Source organism: Apiospora phragmitis (assembly GCF_038363925.1).
Source record: "Apiospora phragmitis strain CBS 135458 chromosome Unknown utg000003l:1.0-2676785.0:1.0-2680665.0, whole genome shotgun sequence".
NCBI classification, from domain to species: Eukaryota; Fungi; Ascomycota; class Sordariomycetes; order Amphisphaeriales; family Apiosporaceae; genus Apiospora; species Apiospora phragmitis.
The window spans coordinates 1,746,910-1,765,591 of NW_027117401.1; the positions used below are offsets into that span (position 1 = coordinate 1,746,910).

An 18,682-nucleotide genomic window follows, 5' to 3' on the forward strand; every position below is an offset into this window, starting at 1 on the left:
CTCAAGGTTCAGACCAGCCAGCGCTAGTCTTTGGCTTGTGGCTTCGATGTACTTTTGTATGGGGACTCCACTAAAACCAACATTTGCATGCAAAGGACCGACTGGCGCTGGCTGGTCTGAACGCTCGATTAGATTGGCCGCGTGGGCTCGGCGAGCCCTCAACACCACCACCACAACCGTCACTCATCAATCAGTTCACAACTTACGGTCGCACAACATAAAAAATGACACCGTTAAAAAGCTCGTCTCTCGGAGACCGTTGGAGCACTTTTAGTACGTTAATCCAGTCAGAATTAACTCAAAGCTAACTTGAAATAGGCTGGAAATCGGCTCTTTTGGCGCCCTTAGTACGCAGGGGATTTTACCGGTGGCTCGCACCGGTAAAAGGAATATAAGTACGCTCGGCCAAGTAGACTTAGACGCCGATTCTCGCGGCGTACTTCTTTTCCTTTTAAAGGAAACAGAATGCTGGATGCTGAGGGCCGTTCGGGAAACATGTGCTGAGCGAGGTTCTGTTCCTCCCGACCGGCCCTCAGCATCCAGCATTCTGCTTCCTCAAAAGAAAAGAAGTACACCACGAGAATCAACATCCGATTTCGACTGCCCGAGTGTACTCACTTTCTTTTATTGGTACGTTGTGGCCGGTTAATTAGATGTGGTAGACGGTGACTTTTTTTTTCCCATACAAAACCTCGCTCAACCCCCATATTTTTCCAATCGAGCTTCCAGACGTCCTTCCCAGGCATTCTTGACCGTGTACATCACCAGCCACTTAAATTTAGTGTGGCGCGATGCTAGCGTGCAAAGTAGTGGCGGGCAGATATTCTGGGAAGGAACTGCTGGATTATCGAGATAAGCGCTGCCACGGTTAGTCGGACGACACCAGTTCCCTCTAAGTGCGCTGAGTGTCCCACAACTCTAAACCTTTGGGTCCTTCCCCTCCATGCTTTTTATTAACCTAGTCTCCCTTCTAAACCCAAAGTCCTCGTCATTCTCCGTGCATGTCGACTCGGCCAGCTTCGTGGTTTCTTTCCAAACCAGTTCGATTCTTGCGCTTGCTCGGGGCTCCCTAGGACTTGAGAGCTTCGGTGCACAATAGTTGCTATTGAGGATCGAGGAGCCCCTCCAAAAGGCAGCGCGACGATGAGAATAGCCTGTCTTCAATTCGCCCCACAGGTCGGCGACATCGACAACAACCTGAATCGCGCCGATGCTGTCCTGAGCAGAGCGAACCCTGAAGACCTTGACCTTTTGGTACTTCCCGAGCTGGCCTTTACGGGTATGTCGATTTCTACATTTCAATAAGTAATGGCACTGCAAGCTTGCTTTTGCTTTTGGTAGTTGGCATGCCGATACCCAATAGCCATCAGTCAGAGCGAAACAGCCGCATCATTACACCCATCTCTTCGCAAGAGACAGAAATATAAGTAACCAACAACTAATCATATTTACTCTACAGGATACAATTTCAAATCTTTGCAGTCTATCTCGCCGTATCTTGAACCTTCTGGATCAGGTATCAGCTCATTATGGGCGCGCACAACTGCTCTCAAGTACAACTGCGTCGTCGGAGTAGGCTACCCGGAAAAGGTAGATGTTGCTTCGCGATGGCCTACGTCGCCTGAGTATTACAACTCTCTCATTGTGGTGAACGGTGAAGGGGAAACGATAGCCAACTATCGCAAAAGCCACTTGTACTATACAGACGAGACATGGGCCTTGGAAGGTACAGAAGGCTTCTTCACAGACCACATTCCCGGCCTCGGAAATTGCTCCATGGGCATTTGTGAGTACAGCCCCTATTCTCAGACAGCACTTGATACTGACTCTCGGCTATAGGCATGGATTTGAAGTTAGTCGCACGAACAAAGCCCCATCTACTGATTGTTTGCTAACAGATGTCAGTCCCTACAAGTTCGAAGCACCATGGCATGCATTCGAATTTGCATTCCACGTGCTCGACACAGAGTCAAACATAGTGATTGTCAGCATGGCGTGGAACACTAGAGAAGATGCTCGCCATTTCAGTCGCATGCCGAAGGAACCTGACATGGAAACCTTGACATACTGGGTCACGCGCTTGGAGCCTCTCATTCGAACGGAGAACGACGGGGAGATCATTATCGTATTCTGCAACAGGACTGGAATCGAGGACGATGCTGTGTATGCTGGGACCAGTGCTGTTATTGGCATCAAAGACGGTGAGGTCAATGTCTACGGCATTCTTGGTCGTGGTGAAAAGGAATTGCTTGTTATCGACACAGACAACGCCCCTTACGCCAAGCTCATATACCGGCCCGACGGGGACTCTGCTGCTTCGTCTCAACTTGGTGACAAATCTGATGCAATGAAGCCGCCGCCACCAGCTCCTGCACCTGCAGAGGAGAAACCGAGCTCACCTCAACCTCCTACGTCGACCCCTAATCCGCCCGGGTCAGTAAATAATCGATCTGTGGAAAGTGCCGAGTTACGTGCCCCTAATCCGATAAACACTTCAGGCAGCACTCAACCTGCAACACGAAAGAATAAGCCACAGTCACCAAAGATTAAGATCCCGTACTCCCCCAGTTTGGCCGAGGTTGCCGCGAAGATTCAGCAAGACGCTGCAAACGGAGTCACGGACTTGAGCCCTGGTGTCCCTACGCCAACCGGTCCAAGTCCCACGCCACTATCTGTTCGACCTCACTTCAAAGATCCTGATCCTCCTATCACGGCTGTCAAGAAATCCCAGTCACGTGTCGCCCATGTTGACACACCCCACCCAAGTGCGAAGCCCACCGGTGATGCGCGCATCTTTGGTGGACACGTGCTTATCAGTCATGAGCTTTTCTCACCGACGACACCATTCGAGGAACAGACACCTGCTTCGCCCAGGTACTTCTGGTTGCCAGATGAGCACATGCTTAAATCATCCATGGACAGGAGAGAATGGACGCCAGCCCTATCTGAGTCGCCAACGTATAACTTCAGGGCACCTTTGGCTACCCAGAGTCGGAATAGCAACTATGCTATTGCACGACAGCTAACAGCCCCTGAGGAAGTTAGACAAGCCAACTCAAGCACGCCTAACTCAAAGCCTCAGAATTCGGAACAGAGCGGGTCTGATTTGCAGGAGGCCAACGGATCGTCTTCTGATGAGAACCAGCCAGTTCGACCAGAATCTCCAAAGTCAAGAAACGCCAGTAGAAACGGACGTCTAGAGCGATCTGACTCTTCACTCTCTCAGCGCCCAGACGTCAACGCTTTGAGTCAACGACTGGGGTCAATGTCATTTCGCCCTGGCTCAGCTGCCGCTGAACGTACAATCAATTCTAGCGGCGATGATAGTCAGCCACATAGGCCTTCGTCGCCGAAGTCGCGCAATGCCAGTCGATCTCGCCCTCTGCTTACGGCAGAGGATCTGATAGCCGAGCACAGGCAGGGGAACTTGTCAAGGAATTCCTTCACTCTTGGGGCCAGTCAAAGTGTTTTAGACCAAGCCAACAAACAGAAGGTGCCCACCAGTATGTTCAACAGAACGGGCAGCGGCTCACCTCGCCCTGGCCCTCGGGCTGGCTATCATGGTCGGAGTAGTTCTATCACTGATAGACCTAGCTCCCGAAATGGCGATGTCTGGAATCGGGTAACTCAGAATTGCCGTGCCGACAGACCACCATCAAGATCTATGTACATATCCCAAGCACCAAACATTCCAGAGGCCATGAGTGACGGTGCTCAATCCCGAACGATCAGTCGCGGACGGCAGCCAGATGTTGAAGGACCAACGATTGATGGCGAGAGAGTGGTACCGCCAACTAGGTCTCAATCCCGTCGTGGAATGAATTGCCCTGATGGATCGATGTCGCGTGGTCGTCCGCGTGAACAACGATCCATTTCCAACCATGGTTTCCATGAGCCGTTCCAAACAGAGGTAATCAGGGTGTCCCCGGGTTGCCCCGTCCATGGCGCAGATCACCATGGCGCTTCACCGCCGCAGCCGACGCCACAAGACATTGTCGAGACTGAGATCGTACGCACGTCACCAAGCTGCCCCGTTCATGGACAGCATAGACAGGCCTCGGCCTCCAGGCAGTCTAGTACAGTCACTGGTACTAAGACACCGCCTCAGGTCAAGTCACAGCCAAAACATGACACTCAGACTCCAGTGCGATCACGGGCAGCTGTTCCACCCCTTCATGGGTCATCGGTGAGGTCAGCCGTCACGCCAAAAGACTCGCCAGCCTTGCCGCCCTTCGAGCCACGAACACCAAAGGCCATGGTCCTCTTTCCCGGCGACGACGATGACTTGATACCCCAAACAGCGTTAACCGCACCAGAAGCCAATTCCTCGAACCACCTTATCAGGGCACAGTTGAAAGAGGAGATTCTGAGGCCAAGGAGTGCAGTTTGGTAGATGTATCCTATCGTGCTAATGAATGAATATTACTGTTTCACTGAATAAGGGGAGGTAAGCGTGGAGTTACTGAAATTGGATTCTTACATGTACATCTCAGCGAGCATAACAATGCATATTTCATGATGGATAGATGGAAAACCTGGATCTCAGGGAGGTGACATATCTTGTCACACATTATCTACTGGGATTCCATCTACTTTGAGGTTATATTCATTTCTTTCTTTAGACTAGCTATATAAGACCACCTCCGTCATGAGAACTTAACTTAAATGCATGCGAGTCCACCTTGTTAGGCCTTCAACAGGATCAGTTATTCAAGTTACTTTCACTCCTGCGACCAAGGGGGACTTGACGTAGATTTTAGGTGAGAGTACTAAACCGTCAGGCTTTCCCGTGGTCTGCTGTCCACGATGAGGTGAGAATCCAAAACATTTACTACTTGACAAGATGTGGCTTCAGGTACGAGGAGGCAGGGCTGTGGTGGACCACGATGGTAAGGGATATTACGTGCCGAGAGCAACTGGAGCTATGCAGACCGGGCCGCCGCCGGGAAGCGTAAGAGTAAGGAAAATGGACGTCATCTCCAAAGTACTTACTTACATATAGCTAGCAACGGCCCCATGGTGACGTACTGGAGATCCATTTTGGCGCCGCTCTTCAAGGGAGATACAAGGTGGACCGGGCCAGCGGGTAACAGGCAGGATCAGTTCCGAAGCTGGAATTCTCTTATACGGACGGTTACCTGCAGGGTACGGAAAGCCCAACAGGCGGCTAGGGGATCTCATAAGATGCAATCAAAGTCATCACGATAAGCACAGAATGTAAAGCTTATCCCCAATAGCGCACGATAATATGTTAAGATGTTGGTTGCCAGCTTATTGCGGTCAGTGGTATTGGGCAAGGGAGTAGTAGTGTTCCGCTCGGCTGATGGATTGGGAAAAATGTGTCGTTCGGTTGCAACGGCGCGTGCAAGGCTCTCGAGCGATACGGACCGGGCCTCAATTGGTGGCCCAGCCTGCCATGTCAGTCGTGCAGCAGTCAGGCTAACTCGTGCCATTTGCCAGATGACTGCACCGTCTTCGTACGATCTTCACTGCTGTTGGTTCGAAAGTAGTAAGAATCAGCCCTTTTTATTATGTGAACTCAAGGGCTCCGGCTGTCACATCCATGTTTTTACCCCAGCCACTAATGCACGGTCAGATTGCGCCGCCCTCCAATCACAGCCTTGAGTCCCCTGCCACACAAGTCGCTTTCCGGCCTGCCGGCCACTCTCGGCTGGTGATGTGAATTTGAGCAGGGTATGTTGCATCTGATGGAGCCTGAGCCAATACCTACTGCGCCTGTCAGTGGTCAGCTCGTACCCCCCTTCGGAGCAAGGCCTGGGGGCTGCATTGCAAAAATCACCAACCAGCGGCTGTTCAGGACCGCCAGGGAGAGAAGTCGGTTGGGGGCCAGGGGTCGGCTCAGAGAAGCAAAGTGAAAGTGCGACAACTATTTCGTTCACACCGTGAGCACAGATGGGGATTGCTGGCCAATCCGGCCGAGTTCTTTGGCCACCACCGTACTTCATCCCACGGTGTGTAGGGGCGAGATATCCCAGGACCCCGACCCCAATCACAGCCTTTTCGTTCATTGCAGCATGCATATCACCGTCGTGACCGCGCCTCCGGTGGCATGGAACCGAAGCTAGATTCCATTGCGTCCTCATTCCATTTTAGAGACGATATATCTCTCCACGTTTCTCCAGCCCAGAGAGAGAAAGCCACGCGGATCTAAAGGTTGCCACTTTGAATGATTTCTTTTCTTCGTTTCACGGCCTGTGATATATGCCCGGCTTTGCTGTAACACCACAGCAAAAGTTCGCAGCCGGTCGCATAGCCTGGCTACAGCGCTTTTGCTGACACCCTCAAACGTTTCCACGTCGACTTGAGGCCCTCTATAACTACGCCGGGAAACAAGAGCGAAAATGCGGTTGGCTTCCAGAACCGCCCTGCTCGGTGTCCTGCTGACCCACACCGGAGCGCTGCGTGTTGCGCCGGGGTCACAATGCGGTGTCCAGTGCGGGAACGTGCTCGACTCGACGTCCAAGAACGACATTGTGTGCAAGGAAGCCGACTACAAGGTCGCCTCTGCAGGCCAGGTCTTCCAGGAATGCATTTCCTGCGAATCGACTAGCGATTATGTTTCGAAATCTGCTTCGGGACAGCAGCAAACGGATCTGGGATCCATGCTTTGTATGTCCAACCCCAGTACAATACTTGAGGAATACTATGTGCAAAGCAAGCTGACCGTCTGCCAAAGATAACATGCGGTATGCAATGGCTTATTGCATCTACGGCGACCTCGGAAACGACGATATTGGGAGTAATCCATGCCTCACTACGTAAGAGATGATTTCGTCAAGTAAACATTGCATTCAGCTTATAGTTTATAGTACTGCCTGTGGGCCCTTCCGGCAAGCAATAGAAATCGACCAACTGTCTACGAATGCGTCTACATACAGCTATTGTTCTCTATGGGATTACGACCATTCCGAGAAATGCTCAGAGTGTCTGCTTCGTCTTCCTGATGGACACATTCAGAATAACTGTATGTCGCCGGAGCCCCTTTACACAGCTAGTCCGGACTGGACCATACTAACTCTGTTACTAGTCTTCCAAGTTCTCGAGGGTGCCTGCAGAGTATCTCCCAAACCTGGCCAAACACTTGGCCTCGACGGAGACATATTCTCGCTGACGAACCCTGTGAACGTCTCAAGTCCCACGCCGACCGCGTCGATCAAGTCGCATGAACCAGCGGGCCCGCTCAGCCTCGGCGCCATCGTCGGCGTCGTCATCGGCGGCGTCGTCACCTTCCTCGCCCTGATGGGCTGCTGCGTCGTGTGGAACGGGAAGCGGCGCAGAAAGGCCTACCTCCGCAAGCGCGAAGAGATGAAGCAGACCTGGCCCAGCCCGGCCGCGGGTAGCGGCATGTTCCAGACCCTCTCCGCCAGCCAGCAGCAGCCGCTGCGCAACTGGGGCGATACCCCGGTGAGCCAGGCGCCGCTGCGCGGCAACGGCTGGGGCGACACGCCGGTGAGCCAGCGGGGCCCGCGCGGCTGGGACGAGTCGCCCATCACCCCCGTGACGGAGCACACGTACCCGCCGGAGGGCGGCCGGTACTTCTCGCCCTACGGCTCGCAGTTCACCAGCCCCGTCAGCGCGGGGGCCGACGGTCGGCCGCAGGGCCCGACGTTGGCGGGCTGGCCGGCGGAGAAGGCGGCGCAGCAGCAGAATGGTATCGGGGTCGCTATCAGTCCTGACGAGGAGCATGGGCATAATGCGTTCTGGGGCGACAAGAAGGGGAAGGATCGGGAGCAGCAGCAGCAGCATCATCAGCCGCCGCATCATAATCATCAGGGGTATGGGAGCGAAGACACGTACGAGATGCAGGAGGGCGTCGGCAGTGCCGGTGGTTATGCCCACCACGAACCACAACAGCACCAGCAATACCACCAGAATACGGCGCCGGTCTTGGAGCATCCAGGTTACGGCAGACGTGGCCGAGAATGATTAATACACACAACAAATGAAAGGAGCCATCGTCATCGACATGGTCAACAAGTATATGGAGGAACGAGCTTGAGAGCGCAGGGTTTGGTTTTGATTGCTAAGCGATATAAGTTTTGGGAGATACCAGTATGGAGTTCAGGAGTGTTTTGTTGCGGGCGTGCAGCTTTGAAGGGATTTGAGGCTGGATACAGGGACTCCAATGTTAATCACTTGATTTTTAGTTGGCGGCGGACCTAAAAAGGGTCAAGGACTTGACAGTCGCTAGATAAGAAGTCTACGTCTAAATACTCCATACAGATGCTGGAATGAGTCTCTTTATGCATATGACATAACACTAATTGTGTTCTGGACTATAAGTTTTACCTACCTCTTATATAAGACCACAAGTACAGTCGAGGTTACTTGGAAGGTTTCTTCTAGAGTGCACAGCGACAATTGGAAGTGAGACTGACTTTATTGGGCAATCATCCAGGAAGAGCAACCGAAGAGAACCATGATAAGCAGGCCAAAACTGATAAGCCCATCGCATCTTATCGTACCGCGAAATGAGGCGCGAGTTTGGTTAGCGGCATGGCGCTAAACCGCGAAGAGACTGTTTTTGTGGCTGGTCGCTGAACTTTCTGCCCCACTGGAGGAAAAATATCTGGAACTTTTTTTTCGAGAGCTACAGTTCCGAGTCCAAGTGCAGAACAAAACGTTCAGTAACTCGGCCAAGTATCTGTACAACAACATCGCCTTACTGTCGCCCGCATATCTTATTTTCCCGTTCAGTAGATTTAGCGGCCGACATATCATGGCTGACAACGCCCTCGTGCCAGCCGGCAAGGAGTCCTTCGTCATCAAGCCCGAGGCTTCCTCGCCGCCTGTCGATTGGTCCCAGGTCCCTCTCCTGCTCAAGAACTATGACAAGCGTACGCGATCACCACCTACCCAATTGCGCCGAATAACACGTGAGCTGACCTGGAAACCCTAGTTCTCGTCAGGACCGGCCACTTCACGCCCATTCCCAATGGCTGCTCGCCCTTGAACCGTGACCTGAAGTCATAGTAAGAAGCCACCACCCAAGACGAACTTGCGAACGCGCAATGTCCGAAACGCTCTAGGCCGAACTGCCTGCTGATATGTGCCTGCTAGTGTATCCTCCGGTGTCATCAACCTCGATAAGCCCTCGAACCCCTCGTCCCACGAAGTCGTCGCTTGGGTCAAGCGAATTCTCCGCGTCGAGAAGACTGGTCACAGTGGTACTTTGGATCCCAAGGTTACTGGATGCTTGATTGTGGCCATCGACCGTGCCACCCGTCTTGTCAAGAGTCAACAGGTACATCACCCATTTCTGAGGGCTGCTGGAGCGGGGTCTAAAAGGAGGACTACCAAACCTGCGGCTTATCGTACGATGTGTGGAAGAATGCTTGCTAATTCGCGAACAGAGTGCTGGTAAGGAATACGTAGCTGTGTGCCGCCTGCACGGTTCTCTTCCCGGAGGCGAGCAGCAGTTTGCTCGTGCTCTCGAGACCCTCACTGGTTCTCTCTTCCAGCGACCGTAAGCAGACCCTCGCGCAACGCCATCTTCAACCAAGTACCCACTAACTCGAATCGCTTTAGCCCCCTGATTTCTGCCGTCAAGCGAGTTCTTCGGATTAGAACCGTCTATGAGTCCAAGCTCATTGAGGTATGTGCACCTCGCTTTCCCGGTCATACTAGTCAGAACTAACAGGCTGCATAGTTTGACAATGACCGCCATCTTGCCGTGTTCTGGGTGTCTTGCGAGGCCGGAACCTACATCCGAACGCTTTGCGTCCATCTTGGTCTCCTTCTCGGAGTTGGTGGACACATGCAGGAGCTCCGTCGTGTGCGCTCCGGTGCCATGTCTGAGAATGATGATTTGGTCACCCTGCACGATGTTTTGGATGCCCAATGGATGAGGGATAACCAGAGTGACGAGAAATACCTCCGCAAAATCATCAAGCCTTTGGAGACATTGTTGGTTGGATATAAGAGGATCGTGGTCAAGGACTCAACAGTCAACGCTATCTGCTACGGTGCCAAGCTCATGTTGCCTGGTCTTCTTCGTTATGGTAAGCCTGACGCTCCCCACCCTTGAGATTCGGCCATTCACTAATTCGCTTACAGAGGCCGGCATTGATGTCCATGACGAGGTTGTCCTGATCACTACCAAGGGTGAGGCTATCGCCCTCGCCATTGCTCAGATGTCCACAGTGGAGATGTCTACATGTGATCACGGTGTTGTCGCAAAAGTCAAGCGCTGCATTATGGAGCGTGACCTGTACCCGCGCCGATGGGGACTTGGCCCTCAGGCTACCGAGAAGAAGAAGCTCAAGGCTTCCGGCAAGCTTGACAAGTTCGGCCGCCCCAACGAGTCCACCCCCGCCGCCTGGAAGTCTGGCTACAAGGACTTCCATGCCCCTGCCGAGGATTCTGCCGCCCCAGCTGCCGATGTTGCCATGTCGGAGGCTCCCGCCCCTGCCACTCCCGCCCCGCTCCCGCGGCGGCCGAGACCCCCAACGTCAAGTCCGCCGAAAAGGAGGACAAGAAGCGCAAGAAGCATGACGGCGAGACAGCCGACGAGAAGGCGGAGCGCAAGCGATTAAAGGCCGAGAAGAAGGCCGCCAAGAAGGCGAAACGCGCTTCCAAGGGAGGAAAGGATAGCGACGATGACGAGTCCGACTGAGTTATCAACTAGATACCATCTTGTGGAACATGACCACCAAAGCAACTAGTGACGCGTTACATCGTTCGCCCTTGTTTGAGGGCATCCGAACCTGGTTGAGCAACCAGCAGCAGCCCAACAGCAACAAACTGTTGGACTGTCTCAAGCCAGGTCAAGGACAAGGTGCCAAAGCGGCTGCTGTCAGGTGCTTATGACGTCTGGTTGTTCCTGTGCGAAGTCGAGTGTCGACGGCTGCGCCCAGTATGTAGGCACATGGGCGTTCTCTGCAAAATTGTATAGTGCTTGAGGAATTACGGAAAAGGCGTTTCGGCTTGCTTCATACATAGTCATTCCATCTTTTGCTTTCGGAGGCTACAGATTTACTTGAATTTGGACCAATAGGTACTTAGTCGTTGCATTGATTGACATCATTCTTGATCTGATCTTATCTGATCTTTAGAGTTCACGGGGACCCTGCAGGCTTAAACTCGTGGAGTTGAGTTCGTGAGCTGCGGCGCCACGGAGATCACCCGCTCCAGGTCGATAATAAGATCAGCTTGCGTGCAGATATCGTCTTAACTTGCGTCTACAACCATGCTGTGTTTCTTGGCAGCTGCGAAGAATTCCGTTGAACTTCTGCTGGCCGTGAAGTGTGATGGGCAGACGGGCATCGTCTTCTGCAGCTGGAAGCTAGGATACTTATCTGTCGTTGCGTGCATGTACGTACACATGTGATTCTGATCAACGCATCTGGCAACTATTGAAAATATCCGACTGGGCAGGTGTTTCCATTACCTATCCATGATCTGATAGGGGTTGGTCGTAACCATAGATGTCCCATCCTTGGACTATTGGCAGGGACCTTTACACTCTAGTAATCGAGGCATAATGATGTGCGGTGTGGAATGCGACGATCTAAAAGCCAAGCCACCCCGATTATGTTAGAGATTCAGGTGCATGGAGCATGGCACCTCGGCGCCTGTGCGGGCATTGTAGCAGGGCCCTGAATCTCCACACGGCGCACCCACAGGCCGGTTTGCGATCCTGCTCACAAGGCCTGGCCGGCAGATGGCAACCGGCCAGGCTAGGTTATCTGCTGCCTGCCCACCGAGTCAACCATCCAGGTCCCGCCTGCCCAGCACCTGTCAGTCAGCCTACAAGTGCCCGTTCTAGCAATTCGCGCATCCAGTGGTCTTGAAACGGTGCCTGGGTTGCTGGGTGCCTCTTCATCGTCGCGAAGCTACTGAGGAGCTATAATGGAGCAGGAAAATATCGATTTGCAGCTGACGACGTTCACGACGTCAGAACCAGCGACTTTCCCTTTTTCTGATTCCATCTTGCCCGTCTGAAAAACCATCATCTGATCGGATGACATGGGAGAAGGTTGACATTTCAACGGTCTCACTAAGCGTGCAAACTAGTGCTTACAGTAGTTCAGAAAGAAGGCAAACCAAACCCCAATGGCGTTTCCGGACCGTCTCTACATTACTTGGGTGGATAAACGGAAAGACCGACAGCCGCCCGCATCTCGTCCATCATACGAACAATTTGTAGATTGGTGGTTTTATTTCATCTCGTCTAATCCAATCTAGACCGACGGCTGTTCGCGGGGGTTTGCAAACACAGTCGGCCAATTTCTGGTCAATGGGCAGTGTTCCATGTCGAATGCTGGTCAAGGATTACTTACGGGGGTTGATCGCCTTGGCGCGGCGGCTTGCCGGCGGCCTAGGGTTGTTTTAGGTGTCCCAGCTTGTAACGGGAACCTAAGTAACGATCGGCTCGTTACTACTGCTTTCTAGAACGGCCTTGGAACCTCACCAAGGCCAGAATCAGTAAGTGACTGGGTGACTGCCGGCCGTTTTGAGTAACAACCCAAGTCCTTCCCGGACATATCTCAAGGTTATCAAGTGGATTCGCAAAACACTTCCTCCTCCATCAGACCGAACCAAACTCCGTTCTTCTGCCACTCACTGCTTTGCCACTCGTACGCAAACAGGTGACTCGGCCAAACGAATCTCCTTCCACTGGCCGGTCCAATATTTGTGAAACATCGGTATGAGCTGTCTTGGGTCACAACGCGCTGCCAGACCAGCCGGATGATACCTCGCCAACACACACAGCAGGAGGAGGAGGAAGAAGATTGAAAGGAGGCTCGGCAGCAGCTAAGCTAGCCCCGGGCCCCGAACCTGTTCTGTAGGATAACCATGCATTCGAGCATGAGCCAGACGCAAATTGCCTCGAGCAGCAATGACCATGCGACGTGTGACGCTCCATCGTCCGGGCAGTGCAGGCCCCACCCTGTCTGTCCTCCGTACCTGCCTGCATTGAGTTCATCACAATGAGGGACATGCGCCATGGGAAGCACACCCAGTCGCGCCTTGCTCGACTTGCCTTTTTGCTCGAAAAAAGCCACCTTCTCGGCCATGGCGATCAGAATACGGGGGCACTGGGCAGGAGTCCCATATCCCCCCGGCCGTAACGCAAGCGACTTGATCCCTGTGTACATCAAGTTCGTTGTCAGGGACTCGTCTGTTTCGTCCAGACCTGCCCTTGGTTGCATGTTCCCCCAGCTACTCGATTCAGCTCACGTTGAAATATATAATACCTAGCTGCTGTCTGCAAGCGGCTCGCCGTTGCTTTTGGGCTAAGATTAAGGTCTTATATAAGATCCTCACATCCCGTCAACATTTTCTGTCTCTCCCGAGGAAAGGTCTGCCGGATACGCCTAAACCTAGACGATACACTTCTCTCATTTCTCATCTTTCATTCCTTGATAGCTTCCCTGTTCAGCAAAGAAACGGGCTACAGCGGCTTGTATCGTTTATACTTATCTGGCCACCAGCAGACCCTGTCCTGAACCTCGTCCTGTCATCTTGGATATAACGCGTGGCCACGGGAGATGAGATAGACGTCCAACGACATCAGACTCTTGGAACAAACATAAGAGGCCCAGCATATTTGGAACCCTTCAGCACTCCCTCTAAACATCATGAAGGCGTCCTGGACATTACGCTTCGCGGCACCATTGCTGTTCTGCTCTGCAGCTCTAGCTCTTCCCCAGCCATCAGCGCCACACTTATGGCGCCGTGATGGAGACAAACCCCTCATCAATATGGACTTCCCGGATCCATCCATTCTCCAAGACAAGGACGGACAATGGTACTCCTTCGCAACATCCGGCAACGGCCACAACATACAGGTGGCGAAAGCCTCGAAGCCAGGCGGGCCCTGGACGTATCTCGACATCGACCTCCTGCCGAACACTGGTTCCTGGACAACCAACTCAAACGCCTGGGCACCCGATGTACGGCGGACGGCGGACGGCAACTACGTAATGTATTATTCTGGACAAGTCAAATCGGATCCTAGGTTCCACTGCGTCGGCACGGCCACCGCGTCAAAGATCACAGGTCCCTATAAGCCATCGGCTAAGCCATTTGACTGCGATCTTAGCAAAGGAGGCAGCATCGATCCTTCGGGCTTTTCGGATATCGATGGAAAACACTATGTCGTCTACAAGATTGACGGTAACTCGATTGGCCACGGCGGCACTTGCAACAACGGTGTAGCGCCTTTCGTGCCAACACCGATATTACTACAAGAGGTCGGGTCCGATCTGCTTACCAAGATTGGCAACCCAATCCAGATCCTGGACCGCATTTCCTCGGACGGCCCACTGGTGGAAGCTCCGGCCATCTTCCGCGATGTCGACGGGCTCTACGTCATGTTCTTTAGCTCGGGCTGTTTCACGTCACCGACCTACAACGTCGACTATGCCTACTCAAGGAGTGTTCGCGGACCCTACACCAGGAGCGAGAGCGGACCCCTGGTCGTCACCATGGACTCCTTTGGGTTGACGGCCCCGGGAGGCGCGACCCCGCTTCCGGACGGCAGTGCGATCGTATTCCACGCGGATTGCGCTCAGGGGCGATGCTTCTTTGAGTCCAAGATCGGCATTATGGGCAACAAGGTCCTTCTCAACGGAGTGAACGGATTGTACGGCTAATTGGATGCTGCTTCATCTCCATTACAAGAAGGAGCCTCGCCACATAGTTGGTTTGTCAGCTTGGGGAAGGTGAAGTCGCCTCCTCGCTCGCTTTTCGGTATTCACTCGTCTGTCGGAGCAAACGGAACGAGACAGACATGCATTGCATTGGGCGGCGTTATCGGAAAATTCATATGGGGCATACTTGGGGTGTATGCATTCTAGGGGTTAATGGCCATCTTAGTAATCAGGACTCAGTCGGGGTTATCTTTGGCGTTTCGCTAGACCGGCTCGCTGGGATACCCACATCGGCATTTTATGCGCATCCTTGGACGGACAGTGGACTTAGATATGAGAGGTTTAGTGCTCTGGGGGCGGGGGTGGGGGCAGTCAGACAGTCGCGCCATGGTTAAGAGTGCGGCGGTCTTCGGAGTTCATGGTCATGATACAGCTGAAATAGCCCTATATACCCTTATTGATAGATTTAAAAACTATATATACACAACCGGTCGAGAGGGTTTAGAACATTCTCGGCTCGGCTCATTCAAGACTATGCTACCGATTCCGAGTTCTTCTAGTGTATCTACTGCCAGCACTATGCCTCTTCTTTGGGAGCTTCGGTCGCAACCTCACCAATACATGTCATGCATACTAGCCATTACTGACGCAAGATGCCACTAGATGTACATACATCCATACATCAGAAATCGATGGCGGGCGTGTGACTGGCGAATTGAAATGCACCGGGTGTTTATGAGCGCGCCTGCAGCGTCGCATGCGCCTTCTACACTCGCCGCGATATGCTTACCTCTAAGCGATTGCAACAGTAGGACGAATCAAAAATCAGCAGATACCGCATTGCAGCATTGGAAAAGGCATATTAACAAAAAGCGGTAGATCTTTACGGAAAAAGGGATCTAGGTTGAGCCCTGCGTACCTATGTGGATAAAGGTGTGGATGGACCACTGCAAGTGAGGGTGGAGACTCGGCGCCGAAAGTGTGCTGTGAGTGCGATGGACGACCTAAAAATAAGCGCTTTGGTGGTGGTCTTGGTCTCTAGCTGCAGCAACCACTTCAGGAGCAAGTCGTCCTGCATCCCTCCTGCACGCAAGCTGCATCTAACTCGTCACTCATCACAATTATTCACTATTCGCTCGCCCAATGCAGCTCGAAATGGTTCTTTTACTACTGACTCAAATCGAGAAGACTCGTTGACATCATTCCAGCGCGCGGTCGAGAATGTTAGCAGTGTTGAATCACTGCCTTCGATTTGATATGACTCGTCGCGGCTGTCTGATTCCCAGAATCCCATACCAAACGGAGAGCTATTAGTTCGGTTGAAGTAGCTATTCATCTCTGTCCATCAGTCCGACGGTTCCGATCGATCTCGGAGGTTTTGTTGTGCAGAGTGGTTTGGGACGAAGCTTTCTGCTCATCTGCAAGCCATCATCATCGTCGCCTGCCGACGGATGATGCCGGTGCTCAACAAGCAAGGCACATCTCGATCCCCATTGGCCTCGGCTTCCGTTGCTGATGATGGGTGTGGCATCCCAGAAATCCGGGGCTGGCCTCTCAATCTTGGGCCTCTGGAAATTGTAACCGCCCGCGACCCAACCAAACTGTCAACCCGATTTAGGACCGCCGAGCCCATCTAATCACAGCGCTTCAAAATGAGCCCAAACTCCGTAGCGCCCATCTGGTTGGCTCAATCCACGGGGCACATACAGGAATCCATGCAGCACTATTTCCTTTTCGGATGAACATCTAGCCCTACCTTCGACTACTCGAGGAAGGATCCCCGATGCCCTTCTCACATCATCCATTGACGATGCGCGGTCAGCCGGGGAATTTTCAATAGTTCGGGCGGCACGTTCTGGTGTGGGTTCGACAACACTACGCTTACCGCATCGTCGGCATCCATTCTGTGCAACTAACGACATGAGAGCGGCAACGCGGTACTCGGTAGAAATAGTAGCCCCTCATAACACGGTTTGGTGTGTTGTGCCATGATACAGCCATGTTTCCCACGACCATCTACATGTATAATATACGGACTCCTTCAACCTTCTCAGCTTACGTTCCTCGTCCAACTCCTTCTGTCGTTTCTATCTTTGGCTCGGTTTCCTTCCCTTAGTCTCTTCATGTTATACCCAACTATCGCGGCATAGATATTACCAGCAGGCTGGCAACTTAATGATATTGCGACTTCTTACGCTATTCTAATATAATACCCCTCGACCCCGACATTCCTTACCTACCTAGGCTTCTACGTGTTGTGATACACAAATCTCCCGGCGAGATGGCTTCATTTTATTCTCCCTCACTGTTATAATTTTCTTCTTCCCCTTTCGTTTTGGTAGCGCTTTACAAGTCACGCCCAACTCGCCCTGCGCCTCGGTCTGTGTGGACTCGAACGACTTGGATTACTCTGATCCAAACTCATCAAACATCTTAAACAAAGATGTCAACTGCCATGATAAGGACTATGCCAGCACGGCCGCCGGGCAGAAGTTCCGCAGGTGTCTTAGCTGCCTTCAAGACAGCACTTTCTCACAGGGCTCTGAGACGGACCAAGGGTGGTTCCTCTGTATGTTTTATCTTATCTCTGACTTATACACGCACGCGCGCACACTCCCAAACCTCTATACACAGACACGCACGCTGACAAGACAAACTTGTAGACAATCTCCGCTACACGTTTGACTACTGTATCTTTGGTTTCCCCAATGCCACCGGCGTTGAGTTGACGCCCTGTTCGACATCGACGGCGTGCGGCGGACTGGAGAACGCCTTGACCGGCGACAAGCTCAGTGTCAAAGGCGGCCTCGAGCCGTACGCCTTCTGCGCCGCCGATGGTGATGCCATGCATAACACGACCGTTGAGAAATGTATATCCTGCGTATCGGTGTCCCAGGACCAGAAGTACCTGGCCAACTACATGGTGGCGTTACAGGCGGGATGCACGCAGCAGCCCGCGCCCGGTATCGCGGTCGGGCTGAACGACACTGTATTTTCGCCCCCCCTGATCGGCATGGTCGATCCTACTTCCTCTTCGGTAGCTGAAGCTGCCGAGACGCCGGCGCTGGCGACACCAGCGGTTGTAGGCATTGCCATCGGCGCCGCGGTTTTGTTACTGGCGATTGCTGGGCTCATCTTCGTCCGCCACCGCACGCGGAGAAACCGCCGCCAGCGTCTGGCGGCCTCTCTGAACGGCGATGCGCCGAATAGGCGCAAAGGCCATCGCCCTGCTTCGTCCCTGTCGTTCAGGTGCCAGACTCACCTATCGCCTCGATCGCCCAGATTCTCCCCAAACAACATGGCAGGCTCCACAACTATACAAGAAGAGAAGGCGACGGCATACATGAGTCCGACGGCGGCGCTGGGTTCCAACCCGGTCTCCGCCTCCCCTATTGGTCGCCGTCCATCGCACCCAGCTCCAGCTTCAGAGCGGAGAAAGCGGAGCAGCGCAGCTATGGCCGCGGGGGTGGCCCAAATCTACAAAACATCATGACGGCTGCACCCACCGTCCCAGATCATGTTCACTACTCCACCTCGCCCAAGGCCAAGGGCTTCTCGCCTATTGACACGGCCACACCAGCGAGCGCCATCAGTACGAAGAGTACGGCCCAGCTTCTACCCCTGAGACCTTACAACCCGGTCGACTACAGCGTGACGCAACTACAGATGAGCGCCGCCGGCATAATGGACAATAACAGCAGCAATAGCCCTTATTCCGGCCACGGTGTCAGCAACAACAAACCGTACGCGAGCCCTACGTCCGCGTCGACGGCGAGCCCGCTGCTCAGCCGCGCCTGGGAGCAGCAGTCACTGCAGCGGACTGCTACTTGGGATCCCCTGCCGACCCTCCCACAGCGCTCCGGCGCGAAGCACCGCTTGCCGGCGGTAAAAGTTTTGGTCAGTGGTGGGAATGTAGCTGGGAATAAGGGGAAGAGGGGTAGTAATACAGGGAGTCCCGTCGAGTCAGAGGAGATCAAAGTGAGCTTTGCGGGGCCGCCACCTCGTCGGCGGCAGTAATGGCAACTCTGATGGGTATGTTCATACCAAACATGAATTTCTTTTCA

At 53.2% G+C, this 18,682-nt stretch overlaps 7 protein-coding genes across 7 annotated transcripts; 5 read left to right on the forward strand and 2 right to left on the reverse strand.

Moving 5' to 3' along the window:
* Positions 1 to 1,143: 1,143 nt before the first annotated feature.
* Positions 1,144 to 3,200, forward strand: PG994_002905 (uncharacterized protein; the record flags this gene model as incomplete). Its single annotated transcript, XM_066854314.1, has 4 exons — positions 1,144 to 1,279; positions 1,460 to 1,786; positions 1,899 to 2,874; positions 3,113 to 3,200. The coding sequence occupies 4 exons, from the start codon at positions 1,144 to 1,146 to the stop codon at positions 3,198 to 3,200; spliced, it is 1,527 nt and encodes a 508-aa protein (XP_066720169.1).
* A 973-nt stretch (positions 3,201 to 4,173) lies between these two features.
* On the reverse strand, positions 4,174 to 5,039 carry PG994_002906 (uncharacterized protein; the record flags this gene model as incomplete). The annotated part of the gene is made up of 2 exons (XM_066854315.1): positions 4,174 to 4,408; positions 5,029 to 5,039. 2 exons carry the CDS (start codon positions 5,037 to 5,039, stop codon positions 4,174 to 4,176), a joined length of 246 nt encoding a protein of 81 aa, XP_066720170.1.
* A 1,323-nt stretch (positions 5,040 to 6,362) lies between these two features.
* Positions 6,363 to 7,947, forward strand: PG994_002907 (uncharacterized protein; the record flags this gene model as incomplete). The annotated part of the gene is made up of 4 exons (XM_066854316.1): positions 6,363 to 6,630; positions 6,698 to 6,779; positions 6,831 to 6,985; positions 7,049 to 7,947. 4 exons carry the CDS (start codon positions 6,363 to 6,365, stop codon positions 7,945 to 7,947), a joined length of 1,404 nt encoding a protein of 467 aa, XP_066720171.1.
* A 793-nt stretch (positions 7,948 to 8,740) lies between these two features.
* On the forward strand, positions 8,741 to 10,636 carry PG994_002908 (uncharacterized protein; the record flags this gene model as incomplete). The annotated part of the gene is made up of 8 exons (XM_066854317.1): positions 8,741 to 8,858; positions 8,921 to 8,993; positions 9,082 to 9,265; positions 9,375 to 9,487; positions 9,550 to 9,616; positions 9,671 to 10,022; positions 10,078 to 10,403; positions 10,478 to 10,636. 8 exons carry the CDS (start codon positions 8,741 to 8,743, stop codon positions 10,634 to 10,636), a joined length of 1,392 nt encoding a protein of 463 aa, XP_066720172.1.
* A 2,146-nt stretch (positions 10,637 to 12,782) lies between these two features.
* On the reverse strand, positions 12,783 to 13,040 carry PG994_002909 (uncharacterized protein; the record flags this gene model as incomplete). The annotated part of the gene is made up of 1 exon (XM_066854318.1): positions 12,783 to 13,040. One exon carries the CDS (start codon positions 13,038 to 13,040, stop codon positions 12,783 to 12,785), a length of 258 nt encoding a protein of 85 aa, XP_066720173.1.
* A 564-nt stretch (positions 13,041 to 13,604) lies between these two features.
* PG994_002910 (glycoside hydrolase family 43 protein) lies at positions 13,605 to 14,621 on the forward strand (the record flags this gene model as incomplete). Its single annotated transcript, XM_066854319.1, has 1 exon — positions 13,605 to 14,621. One exon carries the CDS (start codon positions 13,605 to 13,607, stop codon positions 14,619 to 14,621), a length of 1,017 nt encoding a protein of 338 aa, XP_066720174.1.
* Positions 14,622 to 16,862: 2,241 nt separating this feature from the next.
* PG994_002911 (LPXTG-domain-containing protein) lies at positions 16,863 to 18,635 on the forward strand (the record flags this gene model as incomplete). The annotated part of the gene is made up of 3 exons (XM_066854320.1): positions 16,863 to 17,187; positions 17,282 to 17,867; positions 17,924 to 18,635. Coding segments are annotated over 3 exons (1,623 nt in total), but the record flags the coding sequence as incomplete, so codon positions are not given.
* Between the last annotated feature and the right edge of the window lie 47 nt (positions 18,636 to 18,682).